The sequence below is a fragment of the Pseudochaenichthys georgianus genome, chromosome 12 (genome assembly GCF_902827115.2).
Source record: "Pseudochaenichthys georgianus chromosome 12, fPseGeo1.2, whole genome shotgun sequence".
Classification (NCBI taxonomy): Eukaryota; Metazoa; Chordata; class Actinopteri; order Perciformes; family Channichthyidae; genus Pseudochaenichthys; species Pseudochaenichthys georgianus.
The window spans coordinates 197,122-222,716 of NC_047514.1; the positions used below are offsets into that span (position 1 = coordinate 197,122).

At 45.2% G+C, this 25,595-nt stretch overlaps 1 protein-coding gene across 1 annotated transcript in view; it reads left to right on the plus strand.

The window, feature by feature from the left end:
• Nucleotides 1-25,595, plus strand: part of ythdc2 (YTH domain containing 2) — a 58,319-nt gene that overhangs the window by 3,678 nt on the left and 29,046 nt on the right. The window contains exons 3-12 of the mRNA XM_034096405.1: nucleotides 519-609; nucleotides 2,344-2,540; nucleotides 6,489-6,685; nucleotides 7,572-7,738; nucleotides 16,067-16,169; nucleotides 17,895-18,051; nucleotides 18,810-18,917; nucleotides 18,996-19,111; nucleotides 24,409-24,544; nucleotides 25,565-25,588. Of these exons, the coding sequence (XP_033952296.1) occupies nucleotides 519-609; nucleotides 2,344-2,540; nucleotides 6,489-6,685; nucleotides 7,572-7,738; nucleotides 16,067-16,169; nucleotides 17,895-18,051; nucleotides 18,810-18,917; nucleotides 18,996-19,111; nucleotides 24,409-24,544; nucleotides 25,565-25,588 (1,296 nt within the window). The remainder of the gene's footprint in view (nucleotides 1-518; nucleotides 610-2,343; nucleotides 2,541-6,488; nucleotides 6,686-7,571; nucleotides 7,739-16,066; nucleotides 16,170-17,894; nucleotides 18,052-18,809; nucleotides 18,918-18,995; nucleotides 19,112-24,408; nucleotides 24,545-25,564; nucleotides 25,589-25,595) is intronic.

A 25,595-nucleotide genomic window follows, 5' to 3' on the forward strand; every position in this document is an offset into this window, starting at 1 on the left:
AAATCCATAGATTTAGGAGGTTCCCTAGTGGCCGTTAGCTGTACACAAAAAATGGGGAGAAAAGTACGGTACTTGTATATAGACTATTCTAATTTATAATATTATCGCGGTTCCTTTAACCGAATACTGTATTGCTTCAATGCAAGTGTATTTTAGCATACTTTTGTTTTGAAATCACTTCCGAGAGCTTCGCGTTTACTTGTAAATAAAGAAAGAAAAAGATACACGTCCTCTTAGTCAAAAAAAACCAAAAAGTTGATTTATCTGTTTTGGTTTTAACACAGAATAACAACACAAGTTTTTAGTTTTTGCTATTCGGTTTTGAAATGAAATAACCAAAGAACAAACCACTTCTACTATATTCAATTTTATTTATATTTACTTGCACTATTTTATCTGTTTTATTGTGTTGCACTGTTGGAGGAGCCTGAGACCTAAGATGTTCATTGTCATAACTACTGTAGCTATGCACACATGACAATAAAGGCCTTGAACCTTGTGTCGTCCTAATATTGCAGAGATGGAGTTTCCTTCGTCCCTGACCAGTACTGAGCGGGCTTTCATCCATCGGACGGCTCAGTCCCTGGGATATATCTCCAGGAGCAAAGGGTGAGTTCCTCCACCAGAACCATCTTCATCTGAGCATCCCTTAGGAATTGTGCAAAAAAGAAATAGACATTTAAATATCTCTCACTCCTCAGAAATGTTGTTATACTCGAGTATGATGACAATAAAGACATTCAGATTCTGATTTTCACTCTCATTACGTGGTTACATGTTTCTAAACTTAAAGGTGGGGTAGGTAAGTTTGAGAAACCGGTTCGAGTACACAATGGGAACAAATCTGCCACTTCCTCACAGAGCCCCGCCTCCAACACACACGAACGCGCACAAGACCAATGAGGGCACGAGATAAGTGTGTGCCCCGAGGGAAGGCTGACAGGCAGGTAGGCCATCCAGTTACTTTAGCCGGCTCAGATGATTGGTCGTGCTTTTTACAGCGCCACGGCTTCTACAGATGACGTTTTTTATGTATTTGTTGTCAAAGCACTTCAGATATTCATTTCTATCGGGATGTTCAGAGCATTCCATGGACTATAACAAGTGTATCTCGAGCCGGTTTCTCAAACTTACCTACCCCACCTTTAAGCAGTCTATAATCCTAGACTGTAGTGTTGAACTTTTAAGAAGATTTGTCAATTTACGTTGTTACTCTACCTATTTCTCTATAAAGTGAAGATCTGTTTACCTACTTTTGATACATGCTCTGATCAAATAACTGTATGCTGTTGAAAAAACACAATCAACAAATCTCAAGGGGGGAGGTCAGTAAATCGATTTTGGAAATCTGTTAGAATAGAATATAATCCTTTATTGTCATTATACAGGTACAATGAGATGAGTAGAGCTGGTGTCATCACAAATACAAACAAACAAACAAGAGACGTACAACATTCAGGAGAAGACAACATACGAACAAGCAATTATACTCGTTAGTGTGTGTAGGGTTAGTGTGTGTGTAGGGTTAGTGTGTGTGTGTAGGGTTAGTGTGTGTGTAGGGATAGTGTGTGTGTAGGGTTAGTGTGTGTGTGTGTTTGTGGGGTTAGTGTGTGTGTGTAGGGTTAGTGTGTGTGTATAGGGTTAGAGTGTGTGTGTGTGTGTGTGTGTGTGTGTGTGTGTGTGTGTGTGTGTGTGTGTGTGGTTGGTTAGTGTGTGTGTGTGTAGGGATAGTGTGTGTAGGGTTAGTGTGTGTGTTTGTGGGGTTAGTGTGTGTGTGTGTAGGGTTAGTGTGTGTGTGTGTGTGTGTGTGTGTGTGTGTGTGTGTGTGTGTGTGTAGGTAGGGGTAGGGTTAGTGTGTGTGTAGGGTTAGTGTGTGCGTGTGTAGGGTTAGTGTGTGTGTGTGTGTGTGTGTGTAGGGGTAGGGTTAGTGTGTGTGTGTGTGTGTGTGTGTGTGTGTGTGTGTGTGTGTGTGTGTGTGTGTGTGTGTGTGTGTGTGTGTGTGTGTGTGTGTGTGTGTGTGTGTGTGTGTGTGTGTGTGTGTGTGTGTGTGTGTGTGTGTGTGTGTGTGTGTGTGTGTGTGTGTGTGTGTGTGTGTGTGTGTGTGTGTGTGTGTGTGTGTGTGTGTGTGTGTGTGTGGTTAGAATATAATATAATCCTTCATCAGGTACAATGAGATGAGTAGAGCTGCTCCTTTCTTTAAGGGACGTTCAGGAGAAGACAACAAACAACAAGCCTCCACACTTCAATTTGCAGATGCCGTGAAAGTGCAGGAATATCGGTTTAAGTCAAATAAATGAAATGTGTGTACGTCTGTTGACAAAAGACATTTCTCTCCCGTCTCAGGAAAGGACCAAATCGCTTCCTCACCCTGAGGAAAAAGAGCTGCACGGACAAACCCCGGCCCTCCATGCCCCTCCCACTCTCCCAGAATTCCATATATTCCATCCGAAGCCTCCTGCAGAGGTTCCCTGTCAGCAATAAGGAGCGCGTCGACATGCAGCCCAACACCAGGAGCGGCATGTCCGTGTCCTCAGAATCTGGTGAGTGTGCTCTAAGGTCGCTTTCACGCCTCGTAGTCGCTTCTCTGATGCGCCAGACCGTTTGCTTCATTCTTCAGACGGTTCGGTTTGCGTTCACACGGGCAAAACTCAAACGGACTATAAACTTTAAACGCAAGTCATGTGCACGGAAATGCTGTTCACCCATTGGTCAGACATTAAGGGGGTAACAACGCAAATCAAAGGGCGGTGGTGGCGAAGTCGATAGGGACTTGGCTTGGCAACTGGAAGGTCACCAGTTCAAGACCAAGTGCTACCGAGGTGTCCCTGAGCAAGGCACTGCTCCCCGGGCGCCGTTCAAAATGGCAGCACACTGCTCCTAACACTAGGATGGGTCGAATGCAGAGGAACAATTTCCCAACGGGGATTAATAAAGTATATCAAAATAAATAAATAAATCCCGGCAATTTCTACCGGAGCCTCCGCCATGGAGCATCGGCACTTTCAGCAGGCTATTCTCATGCTGCGGTTAATGTGGAGACCAACAGACTCTAACGGCCCGCACATATGATTATGTAAACAGACTAGTGTTGTCAGGATACCAACATTTTGGTTTCGATACCAAGTCAAGAATTACGATTATTTTTCGATACTTTTCTTAAAAAAAGGAAATGTAATTATTGTGCTTTACACAAACATTTAAACAATGAGAACAATAAATAAAATAAATGACAAGAATTCGTATTAAATCAAATTAATACATTTCTCACAGACAGGCCTCGTGGTGTCCGTAGGCTTGCCCTCACTCTCAGAGATATCGCTCAAATACTTCCAAATTTCGCTTCTGGCGTCTTTTTTGTCAACAAGCCGAGGCCAGCGGCAGTTGCACTCCCACTTGCAGCCATGCTTCTCGCTTTCTCACATGCTCTGGCAGCTAGAGCGTGGCCGCGTGCACGAGAGAGGGGAGGCAGAGGGGAGGCTTGAGAGGGGCGGGACTTAGAGCGTGCTTGAGAGGGGAGGGACTTAGAGCGTGCTTGAGAGGGGCGGGACTTAGAGCGTGCTTGAGAGGGGAGGGACTTAGAGCGTGCTTGAGAGGGGAGGGTCTTAGAGCGTGCTTGAGAGGGGCGGGGACTTAGAGCGTGCTTGAAAGGGGAGGGACTTAGAGCGTGCTTGAGAGGGGAGGGACTTGGAGCGTGCTTGAGAGGGGAGGGACTTAGAGCGTGCTTGAGAGAGGGGAGGGACTTGGAGCGTGCTTGAGAGAGGGGAGGGACTTAGAGCGTGCTTGAGAGAGAGGAGGGACTTGGAGCGTGCTTGAGAGGGGGGAGGGACTTAGAGCGTGCTTGAGAGGGGAGGGACTTGGAGCGTGCTTGAGAGGGGAGGGACTTAGAGCGTGCTTGAGAGGGGCGGGACTTAGAGCGTGCTTGAGAGGGGCGGGATTTAGAGCGTGCTTGAGAGGGGAGGGACTTAGAGCGTGCTTGAGAGGGGAGGCACTTAAAGCATGCTTGAGAGGGGAGGGACTTAGAGCGTGCTTGAGAGGGGAGGGACTTAGAGCGTGCTTGAGAGGGGAGGGACTTAGAGCGTGCTTGAGAGGGGAGGCACTTAGAGCATGCTTGAGAGGGGAGGGACTTAGAGCGTGCTTGAGAGGGGAGGGACTTAGAGCGTGCTTGAGAGGGGCGGGACTTAGAGCGTGCTTGAGAGGGGAGGGACTTAGAGCGTGCTTGAGAGGGGAGGGACTTAGAGCGTGCTTGAGAGGGGCGGGACTTAGAGCGTGCTTGAGAGGGGAGGGACTTAGAGCGTGCTTGAGAGGGGAGGGACTTAGAGCGTGCTTGAGAGGGGAGGGACTTAGAGCGTGCTTGAGAGGGGAGGGACTTGAGCGTGCTTGAGAGGGGAGGGACTTAGAGCGTGCTTGAGAGGGGAGGGACTTGGAGCGTGCTTGAGAGGGGAGGGACTTAGAGCGTGCTTGAGAGAGGGGAGGGACTTGGAGCGTGCTTGAGAGAGGGGAGGGACTTAGAGCGTGCTTGAGAGAGGGGAGGGACTTGGAGCGTGCTTGATAGGGGGGAGGGACTTAGAGCGTGCTTGAGAGAGGGGAGGGACTTGGAGCGTGCTTGAGAGAGGGGAGGGACTTGGAGCGTGCTTGAGAGAGGGGAGGGACTTAGAGCGTGCTTGAGAGAGAGGAGGGACTTGGAGCGTGCTTGAGAGGGGGGAGGGACTTAGAGCGTGCTTGAGAGGGGAGGGACTTAGAGCGTGCTTGAGAGAGGGGAGGGACTTGGAGCGTGCTTGAGAGAGGGGAGGGACTTAGAGCGTGCTTGAGAGAGGGGAGGGACTTGGAGCGTGCTTGAGAGAGGGGAGGGACTTAGAGCGTGCTTGAGAGGGGAGGGACTTAGAGCGTGGTGGTTCATCTTATAATTCAGTCTAGAGAACCAGACAGCATCTAAGACCTGCACAAATCTAAATGTTCTCGGGGAGGCCCCCCAAACTCTTCGTGCGTCATTTCGTCTGCGCGCATTTTTCAGGGCAATCTCTATTGGGCTCATCTCCAAAAATCCTTAATGTCATGCACTGATCTTTCAGCCTTTCCTTATAACTAATGCTGTTAATGTATTGTGATTTTAAAAAGGCGTCTCTCATCATCTGGCCGGGGACAACAGCTGGAAATGAGCAATGTATGACGTTTTCATACCACAATAAAAAAACACTCGCGGACCACCGAACTCCACAAATATCCAAAATCACATCGTTTTTCTAGAGCAGATTACGAATCGCCTGAACATGGTACAAACAAGTGGCAACATGTGTGATGAAGGTGTTGCGCGGGGCTATATCATGCAATCGAAGGTGAAACTTAAGCTCGCTCCATTGCGGAGATATTCCGGCGAGAGTGCGGAAAACTTACATTTATTTATTTATTTCAAATGTGAAATGTTACCAATATACTCACGGACCACTAGGGGGCGCTCACGGACCACCAGTCCGCGGACCACACTTTGAGAAGCACTGGGCTACCGAATAGAATCATTTAATGTCGTTATACATGTACAATGAAAGAAAGAAAAGCTTATCCCTTTTTTAAAAGGTGCCATAAAAAAACATCACAACATACGACAACAAATACACACAGCATACATACTTATGTAAGAATTAAGAATAAAGTGCAGTCATTATTTCCAGGGCTATAAAAAAAATGTAATAAACAATAATAGGTATGTATTTATAATAATGATATATATATATATATAGCAGGGGGTCCGCGGGGTCTTAAAAAGTATTAAAAGTTGATAAATCAATTTAGCGAAAATTAAGGCTATTAAACGGCATTTTCCAAGGTATCACATTTTGTAGCTTGTTTCCTATAAGTATATAAATGGTCCAGAGAGGTTGTGTTCCACAGTCTGCCTGAATGTAGTCATGGCGTAGGTGTGTCGTGTGATTCTGTAGTTTATTTCTGGCATCCCGTTGGGTTTGACGTCATCTGAACAGGACATCGCGCGCTCACTGCTTGATAGCGCGCGGAGGTCCGTTTGCGCCGGTTGCTAAGCAACATCGTTATGGGGAAATGCAAGCCTGCGTCCAAATGGTTGGAAGATAAGGAGGAAGGACAATCAATACTGTATATAGTCAATGTGAGGTGAAGTGTGTCGCCAAGGTAACCGGTTAGAACTCAAAGTGGCGATGAGGTCTTAAGATGTGTGGAAAGGGTCTTTAAAGGTCTTACTTTGACTTCAGGACTCCTGCATACACCCTGATATATACACAGTCACGTTTATTGCACATGGAGGGTGATTTAAGGGGTACGAGTTCAGGAGTTTAGTGCAATGATGGCTCTTGGGGAAAAAACTGTCGCCACATTTAAGTTTTTTTGTGACAGTTGATCAATGGGGACTGTCCACGACGTCACTATAAACAACTGAACTAAACTCCCCGGGTGGACAAAAGTCGACGGGAAGACGACAGAAGTGTTAAACGTTTTATGTGATAATCTCCTCCCCTCAGAGGGCGGCTGTGACAGAGCGAGCGGACGTCTGAACAACGGGATTCCCACGGTGCCGAAGAGAAGGAGCCCGTCAGATCTGGACACTTTTCGGCAATCTCTTCCTGTCCACGAGCGCCAGGAGGAGATCATCCACGTGATCAGAGAAAGCCGCGTGGTGCTGGTGGTGGGGGAGACCGGCTCGGGAAAAACTACACAGGTTCTTTTTATTCTAACCTTTTATGCTCTTAACCTTTTTTATAATACCATTTTTTTTAATCAATATTGCTCCTTCGATAACTTTACATTTTAATTGTTTTATTTAATTTTTCTCCTCATAGCATTGTGAAGCACTTTGAGAGGACGTTGCTTTTAAAGTGTGCTTTATAAATATAATGTAATATATTATTATAGGTGGGTCTGACTCTACAACTGAAATATGTTAGAAGCATCAGGGAGGCCCTAAAGCACGTTGCCCATGAACTACATGTCCCACAATGCATCTCATTTTGTGACATTCTCACTGAAGAGACTTGCAATTACTTGCCCTGGACTTCTGCTTTCATTCGTAGTTAATTATGAAGTTATTACCCTATCCGATAACAATCCAATGCAGAGGCAACAATGTAATATAATACATTATTTTATATATATTTATATGTGTATTTTTATATAGTCTTAAAGTTGTAACCGGCCCTTTTGAGTGCAACCATAATGCGATGAAATTGAGTTTGACACCCCTTCTTAAACCATTCAATGCTTTATAGCAGCACTTAAGTATCTCAAAAATGTCGCGGCCCACATTCAACCATCAAATCAAGCCGTAAACCATACGGAGGCTAGATCAAGTTCTGATTGGTCAATTCAGAACATGTGACACGTTGTTAATCCAGTAGAACAGACCGCTGTCAAGGACTGTAATGACTAAGGAGGATCGAGAAAGGAAACGAGGTTCAAATACAAACAAATCTTATTAATTAATTGTTTCCACACAAATCATAATGTTTTGCAATGCGTTGCCACAGGTTGGGAACCGCTGCTTTATAGCCTATCAGAGCCTTAGGAAGATCTCTGTGAAGCTCACCCAGTGTCTCTGTGGTTCTCAGATCCCACAGTTCCTTCTGGATGACTGCAGCAGGAAGGGCGAGCCGTGCAGGATCTTCTGTACGCAGCCGAGACGCCTCGCCGCCATCGCTGTGGCTGAGAGGGTGGCAGCGGAGAGAGGAGAGAGGGTGGGTCAGACTGTGGGGTACCACATCAGACTGGAGAGCAGGTACATCAACTACCTACGCTATGTTTACTCTTTATCAGTCTCGGTGCAAGCTTAGTGAACCAGGAAATGTTGAGTACCCCAAACAGGGTTCGTACGGTCATTGAAAACCTGGAAAAGTCATGGAAATTCAAAAGTGACAATGTATGCTAGCTAGCTAGCTAGCTAGCATACATTGTCACTATCTGCCTCCGTTAGCGTTAGCCTTCGTGTTCTAATAGTTTTTTTCATAGGCTATAAACGGAGGTGGTATAAGTATAGATATTGTGCTAGAGTAAAAGTAGAAGTACTCAGATCTTGTACTTTAGTAGAAGTACTCAGATCTTGTACTTTAGTAGAAGTACTCAGATCTTGTACTTAATAAAAGTATAGTACTCAGATGTTGTTCTTAAAAGTAAAAGTACTCAGATCTTGTACTTGAGTAAAAGTAGAAGTACTCAGGTCTTTTACTTGAGTAAAAGTAGAAGTACTCAGGTCTTGTATTTGAGTAAAAGTAGAAGTACTCAGATCTTGTACTTGAGTAAAAGTAGAAGTACTCAGATCTTGTACTTGAGTTAAAGTAGAAGTACTCAGATAAGTAAAAGTAGAAGTACTCAGATCTTGTACTTTAGTAGAAGTACTCAGATCTTGTACTTTAGTAGAAGTACTCAGATCTTGTACTTAATAAAAGTATAATCTCGATTTTAATTAACCCTCTGAAGAGTTCTACCCGGTTCTCTTCCATGATTTGGAGACATTGGCGCAACAGCCTCTACAGACAGTGAGCATGTGTTTGCTCGCTGTGATTGGACTGATTTTATGTTTTTATCTGTTTGTTTTTAGCTTTTTATCTTATTTATTGATGAGTGTTTTGTCTTTTTGTGATATGGACCTTGAGTCTGAAATAAAGATTGGATATAGTACTCAGATGTTGTTCTTAAAAGTAGAAGTACTCAGATCTTGTACTTGAGTAAAAGTAGAAGTACTCAGGTCTTGTACTTGAGTAAAAGTAGAAGTACTCAGATCTTGTACTTGAGTAAAAGTAGAAGTACTCAGATCTTGTACTTGAGTAAAAGTAGAAGTACTCAGATCTTGTACTTAATAAAAGTAAAGTACTCAGATCTTGTACTTGAGTAAAAGTAGAAGTACTCAGATCTTGTACTTGAGTAAAAGTAGAAGTACTCAGATCTTGTACTTAATAAAAGTAAAGTACTCAGATCTTGTACTTGAGTAAAAGTAGAAGTACTCAGATCTTGTACTTGAGTAAAAGTAGAAGTACTCAGATCTTGTACTTAATAAAAGTAAAGTACTCAGATCTTGTACTTGAGTAAAAGTAGAAGTACTCAGATGTTGTACTTGTAAAAGTACAAGTACTCAGATGTTTTACTTGAGTAAAAGTAGAAGTACTCAGATCTTGTACTTGAGTAAAAGTAGAAGTAATCAGATCTTGTACTTGAGTAAATGTAGAAGTACTCTGATCTTGTAGTAAAAGCAGAAGTACTCAGATCGTGTCCTTGAGTAAAAGTAGAAGTGCCAGAGTGTAGGAATACTCTGTTACAGTAAAAGTCCTGCATTCAAAATGTTCCTCAAGTGAAAGTAGAAAAGTATTCTCATCAAAATATAGTGAAAGACAATAAAAGTAGTCGTTGTGCAGATTGGTCCATTTCAGAATAATATATATGATATGTTTTATAAAGATTGATCATGAAAGTGTTCTCAAAGCTGGTGAAGGTGCAGCTAGTCTGAAGTACTTTGTAGACTGCAGGGTAGCTGGTGGAGGTGCAGCTAGTTTGAAGTACTTTGTAGACTGCAGGGTAGCTGGTGGATTTACTCCAGGTGGAACTAAAGTCTGATTTAACACTTGATTATATTTCCCATCATTCATCCACATCTGTGAAGTAACTAAAGGTAAATACATGTAGTGGAGTAAAAGTAGACCACGTCCCTCTGAACTGTAGAGGAGTAGAAGTACACCATGTACCTCTTAACTGTAGAGGAGTAGAAGTACACCATGTACCTCTTAACTGTAGAGGAGTAGAAGTACACCATGTACCTCTTAACTGTAGAGGAGTAGAAGTACACCATGTACCTCTTAACTGTAGAGGAGTAGAAGTACACCATGTACCTCTTAACTGTAGAGGAGTAGAAGTACACCATGTACCTCTGAACTGTAGAGGAGTAGAAGTACACCATGTACCTCTGAACTGTAGAGGAGTAGAAGTACAAAGTAGCAAAACATTGAAATACTTGTTTTAGATAGGCACGACATGTTTCATATGCAGACCTTATTTTCCTGTCCATGTTAAAATAAACCATTTTCATTGGTAATTTTTGTTTGGTCATGGAAAATGAGGTGAAGGTCATTGAGAGGTCATTGGTGAAAAGGTGTATGAACCCGGCTCAAAGTAACTTGCATTATAGAACAGGTCTCCAGCACATGGTAACTGCCGGATGCTAACTTGAACATGTTGGGCAATTTGCACAATCAGCATACGTTAAATAAAAAGGAATGGCATTGTAGCCATCATTCATTATAATAGTAAAATAATAACTTGGATGATCTGGTAGTGGTTTTGAGGGGAATTGAGTCAATTTCTGACATTTTCAGGATAATATATGGCAGTTTTATTAAAATCAGATAGCACAGATTGTGGGGGTAAACTTCTGAAGCAATTGGAGTCAGGACTCAGAGAGACACGAGGAGAGCTGGAGCTCTGATGGAGTCAGGACTCAGAGACACGAGGAGAGCTGGAGCTCTGATGGAGTCAGGACTCAGAGACACGAGGAGAGCTGGAGCTCTGATGGAGTCAGGACTCAGAGACACGAGGAGAGCTGGAGCTCTGATGGAGTCAGGACTCAGAGACACGAGGAGAGCTGGAGCTCTGATGGAGTCAGGACTCAGAGACACGAGGAGAGCTGGAGCTCTGATGGAGTCAGGACTCAGAGACACGAGGAGAGCTGGAGCTCTGATGGAGTCAGGACTCAGAGACACGAGGAGAGCAGGAGCTCTGATGGAGTCAGGACTCAGAGACACGAGGAGAGCTGGAGCTCTGATGGAGTCAGGACTCAGAGACACGAGGAGAGCTGGAGCTCTGATGGAGTCAGGACTCAGAGACACGAGGAGAGCTGGAGCTCTGATGGAGTCAGGACTCAGAGACACGAGGAGAGCAGGAGCTCTGATGGAGTCAGGACTCAGAGACACGAGGAGAGCTGGAGCTCTGATGGAGTCAGGACTCAGAGACACGAGGAGAGCTGGAGCTCTGATGGAGTCAGGACTCAGAGAGACACGAGGAGAGCAGGAGCTCTGATGGAGTCAGGACTCAGAGACACGAGGAGAGCTGGAGCTCTGATGGAGTCAGGACTCAGAGACACGAGGAGAGCTGGAGCTCTGATGGAGTCAGGACTCAGAGACACGAGGAGAGCTGGAGCTCTGATGGAGTCAGGACTCAGAGACACGAGGAGAGCTGGAGCTCTGATGGAGTCAGGACACAGAGACACGAGGAGAGCTGGAGCTCTGATGGAGTCAGGACTCAGAGACACGAGGAGAGCTGGAGCTCTGATGGAGTCAGGACTCAGAGACACGAGGAGAGCTGGAGCTCTGATGGAGTCAGGACTCAAAGAGACACGAGGAGAGATGGAGCTCTGATGGAGTCAGGACTCAGAGACACGAGGAGAGCTGGAGCTCTGATGGAGTCAGGACTCAGAGAGACACGAGGAGAGCTGGAGCTCTGATGGAGTCAGGACTCAGAGACACGAGGAGAGCTGGAGCTCTGATGGAGTCAGGACTCAGAGAGACACGAGGAGAGCTGGAGCTCTGATGGAGTCAGGACTCAGAGAGACACGAGGAGAGCTGGAGCTCTGATGGAGTCAGGACTCAGAGACACGAGGAGAGCTGGAGCTCTGATGGAGTCAGGACTCAGAGAGACACGAGGAGAGCTGGAGCTCTGATGGAGTCAGGACTCAGAGACACGAGGAGAGCTGGAGCTCTGATGGAGTCAGGACTCATGCCCCTTTCACACCAGCGCTTTTTCAGCTCCGGCTCGGAGCTAGAGCCTGAAAAGCGCCGGGTTTTCCTGTTCACACCGCAGCGGCGCCGGCTCTTAGCTCCGGAATCGGGTTCACTTCCAGCTCCAAAAAATTGTCGGTCCAGAGGCAAGAGCTTCGGAGCTAAGAGGCGACGTCGCTTACGTCTCTCTTACGTCGAGGCGTGCTTGAGTAAAAATAGAAGTACTCAGATCTTGTAATAAAAGTAGAAGTACTCAGATCTTGTACTTGAGTAAATGTAGAAGTACTCAGGTCTTGTACTTGAGTAAAAATAGAAGTACTCAGATCTTGTAATAAAAGTAGAAGTACTCAGATCTTGTAATAAAAGTAGAAGTACTCAGATCTTGTAATAAAAGTAGAAGTACTCAGATCTTGTACTTGAGTAAAAGTAGAAGTACCAGAGTGTAGGAATACTCTGTTTCAGTAAAAGTCCTGCATTCAAAATGTTCCTCAAGTGAAAGTAGAAAAGTATTCTCATCATAATATAGTGAAAGACAGTAAAAGTAGTCGTTGGTCCATTTCAGAATAATATATATGATATGTTTTATAATGATTGATCATGAAAGTGTTAGTCTGTGCTAGTCTGAAGTACTTTGTAGACTGCAGGGTAGCTGGTGGATTTACTCCAGGTGAAACTGAAGTCTGATTCAACACTTGGTTATATTTCACACCATTCATCCACATCTGTGAAGTAACTAAAGGGATTAAATACATGTAGAGGAGTAAAAGTACACCATTTACCTCTGAACTGTAGAGGAGTAGAAGTACACCATGTACCTCTGAACTGTAGAGGAGTAGAAGTACACCATGTACCTCTGAACTGTAGAGGAGTAGAAGTACTGACACACATTCACTTAGGCCAGCGTTTCTCAAAGTGTGGGGCGCAGAGATGTGATAGGTGGGTCGCGAAAAAAAAATAATTCAAATTTTTTTTTTTACATTTTTTTTCCACATTTATTTATTATTTATACACTGGTGGAATATCAAAACAACGGACCGCCCGGGGTGCAAAACGTATCAATGAAAAGCGACCCTCTACCACACAAAACAACACCTGTAGATAACCCAATTTGTGTTCTTTGAAATTGAAAAGGATATTGCATTGTGTTTGTTACTTTCGTTGCAGTTGTATGTCTTAAGTGTAATTTGGCATGCTTTTATTTTGAAGGCAAGTTTACGCTGTTGACAGTTGTTGTTGCTATGGAAACAAGAAACGTTTCACAGCGGGCGGAACTTGTCATAAAGTCCGCGATAATAAAGCCCACCCATTTAGAGGGAAGATATGATTGGTCATTTGACATTACTCTCGTTCAGTCACTATAGCTGGCCCTCTGTGAATTCACAGCTGGCCGTCCAATCAGCTCCTGTCTTCACCTCGCAGAGACGAGCTTCTTTCATTTAACCCTTCACATTCAAACAGAAACTGAATAGGCAGATTCAAAGGATTTATTTCTTTGGAAATGTTATTTTAAATACAATTTAATCAAGTTATTTTTGGTAAAACTAATGACAAATATTACTAAAAACATATTTAAAAAATATATATAAAGAAAAATATAATTTGTTTTAATGTTTTTAAATATTATTTTGTAGAATATCTTAGGCCCTCAGAGACAGGCTCGCCACTGGTAAAAATCTCTCATAAACAAGTGTGAAACGCTCTCACAGACACACACAACAGCGTTGCAGTCGGGAAGAAAAGCAATGTGGAGCGAGAGAGCAAGAGAGAGAGCACACCTTTATCTATTTAATAAAGTTGTACAAAATAAAGTAAGAAATCATTCCAATGTGTACTATACAGTAGGACAGTAAAAAGTTTAAAAGGGGAGGGATTAGTCAAATATGCATAAATAAAAAGAAAGAATGCTAACTAGGTAACATAAGATAAGAATAAACAAGTTTAAATGATTTGTTATTGGTTGTGATCATATTCTAAAGATGTTTGGATTATTGAAAAGTATACAGCTCCCTTTCATCTGAGTGTTGAGAGCTGTATCCATACATTCATGTTGGGCTCAAAGTAGGGCTGCTCGATTATGGCAAAAATCATAATCTCGATTATTTGGGTCAATAATTGATATCACGATTATTAAAAACGATTAACCATTTACTTTGAAAAACATCAATTTATTGCAGAAAATAATTTGAAAAGTATGTTTTTAACAGTTGATTACCCTGAACTTTAAGTATAATTCAACTGAAAAACCTATTTAAAAAATAAATAAAATCGTTTTATTTCGATTATGTTGTTTTCATAATCGTTGCAAGCCAAAATCGTAATTGCGATTAAAATACGATTTAATTGAGCAGCCCTAGCTCAAAGTGCACCAGATTTATGCATTCAACTTCAACATTTAAAAAAAATCTTCCTGGGGGTGCATGCCCCCGGACCCTCGAGGATGTGACGTCCACCACCAAATAAAGCAGGTTAAAATAATTAAATTACATACATTTTATTTTAGTAAACACTGAAAACGGGTCCCACAGACCCAAACAGCACTCAAAGGTTAAAGGTAGCATATAATAATGTTAAAATGTTCTAAATATATACACTGCAAAAAAACAAAAAAGAGGAGTAAAAGTAGCTCACGACTTGTTTTATTTTTTGAAAGTAGCCCTCATCCTAAAAAAAGTTGGAGACCCCTGTAATAGAACGATACATTTGACAATTTTAAGCTTGGCCTACCATTTTATTGGAGCGATGAGGAACAGGTGGGGCTTGAAAAGGCCCACCTGTTCAAAGTGGGGAATGACAGAAAAAGTTTGAGAACCACTGACTTAGGCTAAGGGGAACTGGGGATATGCATCAGCTGCTTGTGTGAGTCGGACAGTGAATACTTTAGAGCGGCCGCTGCAGTGTGAGCTAACCGGGAGCTAACGGGAGAATACACTCTGTGGAAGAGCAGCACTGCAGCGGTCGGTAAATGCTGCAGAAACACATTAATAAACAATGAACCACGGCACTCTGGAGCAAAGTATAAGGTTGGAGAAGTCGTTATTCAATCTATTCTGGCTTCGTGTGATTAAAAGCAACATGATCATCGACCCGACCAGTTGTTGTTGTTGTGAGCGCCGTAATGGCTGCCGTTGGGGAGCAAATCAGCGATGTAAATTGTGACGTCATGACGCAGCAGGGGCAGCTCTGGGGCGCCAGTGGGCGGTGTGCACAGAGCGGGAGCTGAAAAGGGAAACCGGAGCTAGAAACTGAAAAGCGCTGGTGTGAAAGCCGCAAGAGAGACACGAGGAGAGCTGGAGCTTTGATGGCAAACACTGACGGTTTATTTGGAGCTTCGGCCGGAGAATTCACAGCCCTCCTGCAGCTCCAGGTTTTAACTATCAGAGTGTAATAATCTACATTCTTCACTAGATAGACTAAACAGCTGAGGACACTGACTCACATTTCGCTTATGTCTCGGGAAGGATGTGTCCCACAACAATGACTATCTCTGCCCGACAGTAGCCCGGTCACAAACTGGTAACAACAACTTGCTAGGGCAGCCCCTCCTTACGGGAGATAGCGGCTGCTCAAGGCTGGTCAGCTGCGTCAGAGGGCGAAGGACGACGTGCAGGGCGAATGATTCCCCAACACAGATGACCCTTCAACCTGTGGAAGGACTGACTTTTCATCATTTCAGTTAATTATCTTTGTGTCTGTCATTCATACAATGGCATTATAGCCTTTGGGGACAATCGTGTAAAAATAACTTGGATGATTTGGACACTTTTTTTTAGTGGTTTTTGGCGTTATTAATTCAATTTCTGACATTTTCAGGATAATATATGGAAGTTTTAACCAGAAAGTGACCTTATTTGCACGGTCATCCGATCTGTTCACCATTGTTGTTGTGAAGACTCAAAGTTATGGCGTACTTATCTTAAATATATTGAAATAACAGTTTTTCCAGACTGTACAACTCAATTAGCCGGCTTGATTTAGTTTAAACGATGTACAGTATTCACTCGTAGAGATTTGGGCAAGTCTGTTCCACGTCTCGGCCTCACACAATATGAAGCTTTCCATGCCTGTTATGTGACATTTTACGAGCAAGGACACATCATTATCAAAGGTTTGAAGATACAGCGACTCTTGCACTAAATGTGTAGTCATGTGATTACAGACGTAAGGAACAAAGTCCATTTCTCAGATGGAGGAATCCAGCAGTTTTTACATATTCATGGTTTAAAAGATTATGAGAGGGGTGGGTGTCGCTCCTGAATCAAGTTAACTGTTTGAGTCTCCTATTTAAAACGAGCTGGAGTCCTTCTTTATATGGAAATGACTTGTAACTTTGAACTTTAATCCCCCAGGGTCTCCCCCAAGACGCTGCTGACCTTTTGCACCAGTGGAGTCTTCCTCCGAACGCTGATGTCTGGAGACGCCAGCCTGACAAACGTCACGCATGTCATCGTGGTGAGGACAACAAATAAAACATAAACACACCGGGTGCGTTTCACTTCGGTTAAGTGGATTCCTTGCGTCCCTCACTTGCGTCGTTTCCCTGCGCGACTAGTCCCTCCCACCAGGGAAGCAAGGAGAGACGCAAGGAAACCACGAGAAGCAGGGAAATTAGTTTTAGGAGCAATGGGACGTCGTTTCCTCCGGAGCGTCACGAGAAGCCCGTTTGTGATGACGCCGCTCAGCTGATCGTCTGACAGCAGCCAGATCAGTGCATGCGCTGCATCGTCCAATCAGTGAGCCATACACGGTAAGGGGGCGGGGCGAGTGTCTGAGGATTTCACCGGAGGATGGTCTGGTAGTTCCTCGATCCTCAGTCCTCGGTCCTCCGGCACAAATGAGGCCACTGGGACGGTACTCAAGATGGCGCAGACGAATCGACTTCCGGTGAGACCGAGGAAATGAGAAATAAGAGAAGTGAAACGCACCCACAGTCTCAGAAAACCGCTTCACTCTGTAATGCTGCTGAAAGGAAGCTGGGGAGGATCTTTGAAGAGTAATGAGAATGGGAAGCGATGTTGTGGCTTCCCTTTCTGGTGGGAAAGTGCTGTTACTAGGTCGTGGGCGAATCGTCCAAAAATCTGGTTCTGTCTTTTCCTAATTTCTTTCCTTAACCACAGTCTGCAACATCCTGGGGTTAAGGAACGATGTGAAGGAGAGTTCATCAGAACAGGAAAGAAAATGGCGGTGCTAAGAGAATCTGACTCCACCTACACACGGCGACATATTTATGATGCACCAGTGGACGTTATTGATGTCATGGAAAAACTACCATTTTACAGAGATGGACTACTTAAAGAAATATCTAGATTCTTCGCCTTGGACGTGGACAATAGTAACAAATATATGACTTCATTACCAACGTTTGTAAAGTAAATGTTTACTCGCCCTTCTGTCCACTCTTATTAATCGACATAAATCCCAATTAGTGTAGATAGCACTTTATGCGACATACTGGTCAGGCCTATGCGTCTGTTACTGTGCACATCACCACTCAAACATGGAAGACATTAAAGGACGTCTTCATTTGCTTTCTTTTTGAAAACCCTGGTCCAATGTATCCTAAGCTAAAAGGAGATATCAAAGGAAGCATTGAAGCTCCTTCCCTTTCATCTAGATCAGTGTTTCTCAAACTTTTTCATACCAAGGACCACTTAACCAATAAAAAAACACTCTCGGACCACCTAACTCCACAAATATCCCAAAACACATCGTTTTTGTAGAACAGATTACGAATCGCCTGAATATGGTACAAACAAGTGGCAACATGTGTGACGAAGGTGTTGCCCTGGGCTTTACCATGCAATAGAAAGTTAAACTTAAGCTCGTTCCATGTATTTATTTATTTCAAATGTGAAATGTTACCAATATACTCTCGGACCACTAGGGGGCGATCACGGATCACCAGTGGTCCGCGGACCACACTTTGAGAAGCACTGATCTAGAGAATCCAAACAGCTCTTATCACTTAGGAACTTCAGGGTCATTTCACCGCGTTAGGAACCTTCCTCAATAAAATGACGACTGATCTGCACCCCTGGAGTCCATCAGTACATCCGAGGTGTAGAGTTAAACCAGGGGATGTTCCGTTCCTCATTTGAAGGTGTTTCAGCTCCCAGTCGTGTGACTCTCGTTCTGAGAAAAGCCTCCATATTAAAGTGACTTGCTTTGTTCCAACAGGACGAGGTGCACGAGCGAGACGGTCTGACTGACTTCCTGCTCACTAAGTTGCGAGATGTTCTTCTGAAGATCCCCACGCTGAAGCTGATCCTCTCCAGCGCCGCTCTGGACGTAGACCTGTTCCTAAAGTACTTCGGGTCCTGCCCCATCATCCACCGTGAGTCCGGCTGAAGCGGGGTTTAAAACCAGAGGGCATAAGTACACACATCCTTTCCTCAAGTAGAAGTACAGATACTCGTGTTTAAAAATACTCTGGTGAAAGTAGAAGTACTGACTAAACTTCTTTACTCAAGTAAAAGTAAAGAGGCTTTGAAGTGTACTTCAGTAAAGGGGACCTATCATGCAAAATGCACTTTTTGATGTCTGTTATACATAAATATGTGTGTTAGGGATCTCACAAAGTGTCAACAAACAAAACCCTCTCTCTTCCTCCGTACCCACATCTCTAAAAAGATAAGCGGGGTGCTGACAAGCAGATCCCGAATCTTCGCTCCTATAACGTCATTGGCGACATCCGGCACACATGACACGTCCCAACCTATCGTCTCCGTATACAGTCGCAGCTGTGTGTCTGTCTGCAGGAGGCACTTAGAGTATAGTTTTATATATATATATATATATATATATATATATATATATATATATATATAATGGACCTGTTCTAGCGTCTTCCACAGGTTGAGGTGAAATCTGATGTTAATAATGTCAATAAGGAGGCTGTGGCTCAGTGGTATAGTGCGCTGAACTTTGAATCAGGGGGATAGCAGGTTCAAACCCCACTGCAGTCAGCATGTCGTTGTGTCCCTGAGACACTTCACTCCAAATTGCCCACAGTACTGAGTATGTAAGTGGCTTTGGATAAAAGCGTCTACCAAGTGAATGTAATGTAAAATCACAAATGTGTTTCATATTTAGTGAAAGGACGACTGTTTGAAGTGAAGGAAGTCTTCCTGGAGGACATCCTGCGGCTGACGGGCTTCAACAACAAGGACATGAAGAAATACAAGGAAGAGACACAGAGAAGTATGAAGGTTTAATTATTTGATTATTTAAAAAATGCATCCTGGCTTCATCTTAACCTCCTGTGCATCCCATCCTCAGCGGAGAAGAAGCAGAAGAACTTGAAGGAGTGGTGCGAGGCGGTGGAGAGCAGCTGTGTGGAGGAGAGACGCACGAGTCCTGTTTCTGTACCGGCCTTCCTGCAGGACAACAAGCCGGTAACACACACACACACACACACGCACGCACGCACACACACACTCTAATACATTCAATTAATTTCAACGGTTTATTGTCATACGCACAAAGCTACGGAAGCCAGGTTGGAAGCCGGGTTGGAAGCTGTGGTGGTGGAAGCCGGGGTGGTGGTGGTGGGGTGGAAGCCGGGGTGGAAGCTGGGGTGGAGGAAGCCGTGGTGGAAGCTGGGGGTGGTGGTGGGGTGGAAGCCGGGGTGGAAGCTGGGGTGGAGGAAGCCGGGGTGGAAGCTGGGGTGGAAGCTGGGGTGGAGGAAGCCGGGGTGGTGGAAGCTGGGGTGGTGGAAGCCGGGGTGGTGGTGGTGGTGGGGTGGAAGCTTGGGTGGAAGCTGGGGTGGTGGAAGCTGGGGTGGTGGTGGTGGTGGGGTGGAAGCTTGGGTGGAAGCTGGGGTGGTGGAAGCTGGGGGTGGAAGCTGGGGTGGTGGTGGGGTGGAAGCTGGGTTGGAAGCTGTGGTGGTGGTGGTGGGGTGGAAGCTGGGGTGGTGGTGGGGGGGTGGAAGCCGGGGTGGAAGCTGGGGTGGAGGAAGCCGTGGTGGAAGCTGGGGGTGGTGGTGGGGTGGAAGCCGGGGTGGAAGCTGGGGTGGAGGAAGCCGGGGTGGAAGCTGGGGTGGAAGCTGGGGTGGAGGAAGCCGGGGTGGTGGAAGCTGGGGTGGTGGAAGCCGGGGTGGTGGTGGTGGGGTGGAAGCTTGGGTGGAAGCTGGGGTGGTGGAAGCTGGGGTGGTGGTGGTGGTGGGGTGGAAGCTGGGGTGGAAGCTGGGGTGGTGGAAGCTGGGGGTGGAAGCTGGGGTGGTGGTGGGGTGGAAGCTGGGTTGGAAGCTGTGGTGGTGGTGGTGGGGTGGAAGCTGGGGTGGTGGAAGCCGGGGGGATAGAAGCTGGGGTGGTGGTGGGGTGGAAGCTGTGGTGGTGGTGGTGGGGTGGTGGAAGCCGGGGGGATAGAAGCTGGGGTGGTGGTGGGGGTGGAAGCTGGGGTGGAAGCCGGGGTGGTGGAAGCTGGGTTGGTGGAAGCTGTGATGGTGGAAGCTGTGGTGGTGGTGGTGGGGTGGAAGCTGGATTGGAAGCTGTGGTGGTGGTGGGGTGGAAGCTGGGGTGGTGGAAGCTGGGGTGGTGGAAGCCGGGGGGGTAGAAGCTGGGGTGGAAGCCGGGGTGGAAGCTGTGGTGGTGGAAGCTGGGATGGTGGGGGGGGCAGGCGAGCAGCAGCAACAGCAAGTGAACACAGCAGCAGCAGCAGCAGCAAGTGAACACAGCAGCAGCAGCAGCGAGGCAGAGGCAGCAGCAGCAGCAGCAGCAGCAGCAAGTGAACACAGCAGCAGCAGCAGCGAGGCAGAGGCAGCAGCAGCAGCAGCAGCAGCAGCAGCAGCAGCAGCAGCAGCAGCAAGTGAACACAGCAGCAGCAGCAGCGAGGCAGAGGCAGCAGCAGCAGCAGCAGCAGCAGCAAGTGAACACAGCAGCAGCAGCAGCGAGGCAGAGGCAGCAGCAGCAGCAGCAGCAGCAGCAGCAGCAGCAGCAACAGCAAGTGAACACAGCAGCAGCAGCAGCGAGGCAGAGGCAGCAGCAGCAGCAGCAGCAGCAGCAGCAGCAGCAGCAGCAGCAGCAGCAGCATAGCGAGGCAGAGGCAGGACGACCTGGCAGCTTCAATAGAGCGCCATGTTTAGGAGAATGCGTTTGGTTGGTTGTCAGAGGGACGAGCTGCGGCACGTGTTCATGTATCCTTGGTGCTCGAGTGGACTGCCTGAACTCGCTCGCAGGCTTCGCCCCATAGATGGCAATGAAGTTCTTCTGACCTGAGCTCCTCCAACAATGCAACATATATAATAAAATACAAATAGTGAAAGATATACGTGTAAATAGAATATGTACAAGAACAGAATATGAAATTAAATAATGTACATTAAAGACAAAATTAAATACGGGTTGTACGCTAACTTTATCGCTGGAAATCTAAGACCTATTCTGTGAAACCTTTCCACCCATATATTGAACTAGTTCTTCATTGAGCTCAGCTGAAACACGACACGAGTTCTGTCCGAGGCAACTTTTTTAATTGTGTGTTCATATTGAACTGTTAGACCATAGACCGCAGCTATAAATACGTTTTAATGTTTAAGATAAGATGGACCATATTAATCCCCGTGGTGAAATTCAGGAGTTAAAAGCAGCGGCAGTGAGAATGAAAAACAGGACACACGAGGATAATACAATTAAAAACATAACATTATATAAGTAACTGTTCAAACGAAAGCATCTGCTAACGAAGCGGACCTTACAGTACCAGCCAGAGTTAGTTAGACACCGTGGTACCGGTAAGCTCTGACGTTATCGGTGTTTTTATCGGTACTGGAGACATTTAATAAATATGTCATATGTAATATTGCTACATAAACATTATATATTGCAGTCTTAGTTTCGCCAACTCCGTTTCTAATATGCAATAAGACTACAAAATGCGTCTGATGTATTTTCGATCTTTCCAATCCAGACGAGAGATCTCTCTTCCCCGTCTGTGTGCGAGGGGGCGGGGCAGCTTACACACACACACACACACACACACACACACACACACACACACACACACACACACACACACACACACACACACACACACACACACACACACACACACACACACACACACACACAGGCAGACAGACAGACAGACAGAGGCAGAGACACACAGACACACAGAGGCAGACACACACAGACACGCACACACACAGACAGGCAGACACAGACAGGCAGACACACACACACACACACACACACACACACACCAGAACACACACCACACAGACACAGACACAGACACAGACACGGACACATGACACACAGACACACAGACACAGGACAGGACCGATCAGCACACACAGCACACCACACACACACACACACACACAACACACACACACACACACACACACACACACACACAGACAAGGCAGAGACACACACACACACCACACACCACACACACACACACCACACACACACACACACACACACACCAGCGACACACACACAGCACAGGCAGAGACACACACACACACACACACACACAAACACACACACCACACGAGCAACCACACAACCCACACACACACAGCACACACAGGACACCCACACAGACACACACAACACACACCACACACACACACACACACACACACACACACACACACAGAGGCAGAGACACACACACACACACACACACACACACACACACACACACACACACACACCACACACACACACCACACACACACACAGAGCAGAGACACACACCACACACACACACACACACACACACACACACACACACACACACACACACACACACACACAGAGGACAGCACACACACACACACACACACACACACACACACACACACACACACACACACACACACACACACACACACACACACACACACACACACACATAGTCAGATACACACACACACACACACACCACACACACATACATATCATATACACACACACACACACACACACACACACACAACACACACACACACACACACACACACATACATATTCATATACACACACACACACACACACACACACACACACACACACACACACACACACACACACACACACACACACACATACACACAGACATATGCAGATACACACACACACACACACACACACACACACACACACACACACACACACACACACACACACACACACACACACACACACACACACACACACACACACACACACACACACACAGACACGGAAGAGAGAACTAAGCGCTCCGAGGTGTGGTTCAACTTTACCTGTCTCGATGTGGACGATGCTCGTTGCCAAAAGTGCAATAAGAGTTTAGCAAGGGCGGTAACACGAGCAATTTGTCTAAACATCTTGTAAAAGTGCTCCACATCCAGACGGAGGAATGCACCGGGTTCCACTGTCTTTCTAGTACAGGGGTGTCAAACTCAAGGCCCGGGGGCCAAATCCGGCCCGCGACTTCATTTAATTTGGCCCCACAAGAGCTCTGAAAGAATATAATATGTTTGTTATACGGTTACATGGCGATTTACAGAAGCACGTTGCCCATAAACTACATGTCCCACAATGCATCTCAAATTTGACTTTTTTCTCCGATTTGAATTTTTTTCTTCAAAATGTCTTTTTAAATCATTTTGTGACGTTCTCACTGAAGAGACTTCAATTATTTGCCTTAGACTTCTGCTTTCAGACCGAGTTAAATATGAAGTTATTACCCTATCCGATAATAATCCAATGCAGAGGCAATAATGTAATATATTAGTTTATATATATATATTAAATATTTATATTTTTATATAGTCTTAAAGTTACAACCTCCAGAAGAACCGTTAGGCCTTTTGCAGCATACCTGTCTGCCCCACCTGTGTTGCTCTGACTGTACCACTGTTAATTTTGGCAGCTGTTTTTGATTTAGTCTTCAGACGAAAATGGTTATTAGTTTTAGTCACATTTTAGTCATTCCTATCCTTCGTAGTTTTAGTCGACGAAAACTCAAAACGTTTTAGTCAACTTTTATTCAAAATGTGTGTCTATACTCTCTGAACGCTCCGTCCCCGGCAGATCTCTGTGTCCGCTACAGCGTGTCTGTTAGGCCCCGCCCCCCGCACACAGAGAGACACGGGGAGATCGCTCTTCTGGAGTGAAGAGAGCGGAGATAATGATATTGCAAGTTAGAAACGTAAGATGCGTTTTGGCAGACAAGACGGACACTTGGGGGAAAATATGCTGCATTTTGAATGTCCGATAGTCCACCGTTAACACCTTAGTCCCGTCTCGTCAACGAAAACTAAATATACATTTCGTCATAGTTTTCGTTATCAAGAATCTATTTTTAGCTCGTCTCGTCTTAGTCATGTAAGAAAGGTCGTTGACGAACATTTTTCGTCGACGAAATTAACACTGCTCTGTACCACTGTATTTATGCAGTAAGAGTAAATACTTTTTTTTTTTTTTTACAGTTCTATAAGTTCACATTATTTACAATTTGTTTTGTTAATTTACCTTTTTTTTCTTCCAAAAGAACCGATGAGAGTACGGTTAAAGGACCGGATCGATAAGCGGTATCGATAAAAGTAGTAGTACCGTTAAAACCTTAAGGATACCCCTCCCTAGTTAAATGTGTCCTTTATTGAGCTCCTCAGCGGTTTCAACATTGCCCTGAACTCTGTCTTCTCTCCCTATATGTCCGAGTGACGATGTTTGATTTTTGTTTTGTGACTCAGATGGAGAACGACACGGAGCAGCTGGTTCCGTGGCTGCAGAAGGAAATGGACTCGTGCATTACTAACATCTTCCTGAACGAAGACCAGGACGCTTTCATTCAGCTCTTCAACCTCATCCTCCATGAGAATGTGAACGGTACGACTCAGGGCTCAACACCTCTAACCGCTGTAGTCTATATCTCTGTTGCTGTAGTGTATTGGTCTTTTATAGAACATTTTATATTGGGTTTTCATTGTGATATGTCTTTTCTACTGTGGATATGTATATATATATGTGCTAATGTTATTGTGTTTACACTTTATTCCACCGCTGCATATTTCAATGCCTGAACACATTGCTGCTGTAACAAAAGAATATCCCAATTTAGGATCAATTAAGTATTTATCTATGTATATATGTGTACCGACCGACCGACCGACCGACCTACCTACCTAGCTAGCTACCTACCTAGCTACCTACCTACCTACCTACCTACCTACCTTTCAACCTACCTACCTACCTACCTACCTACCTACCTACCTACCTACCTACCTACCTACCTACCTACCTACCTACCTTTCAACCTACCTACCTTTCTTTTAACCAACCTACCTACCTACCTACCTACCTACCTACCTACCTACCTACCTACCTACCTACCTACCTTTCTTTCAGAAAATTCAGAATTTCTCTCAATCTAAAAATTCTGTATTTTTTTCTCAAAACCAAAAAAATCTGACTTTTTTCTCAAAATCTCAAAACCCTGCCTCTCCAGAATGGAAGCAGTCATCACATACAGAGCATCAGCTAGTTCCTGAGCAGTGTCCTTCACATGCTGATATCCAAGAGAGGGAGTCACACAGTCACAAGATGGAGGAATAGAAAGCAGTATCAATGTTTACTTCAGATTAGCTCCACGTCAGAAATGAGCATGCTTGATGTCTCTCTCCATAGAGGCTGAGTCATCATGTTAATCACATAGCTATCATCTGCCTCAAGCAGTCCTGATGCTCTTCCAGGTCATCTCACTTCCTGTCATGTTCACAGCTGCAGTTGGGATACCTTTGTGAGCATGCTACTCTCATGTTGGAAGAGGACGTTCAGTATTTTCCCAACAATAAGCATTATTCCTTTTCAAGAACGAGCCTTTCCTCACTCTTGTTCTCCTTGCCGCAGTGGACTACCGGCACAGTGGCACCGGCTCCTC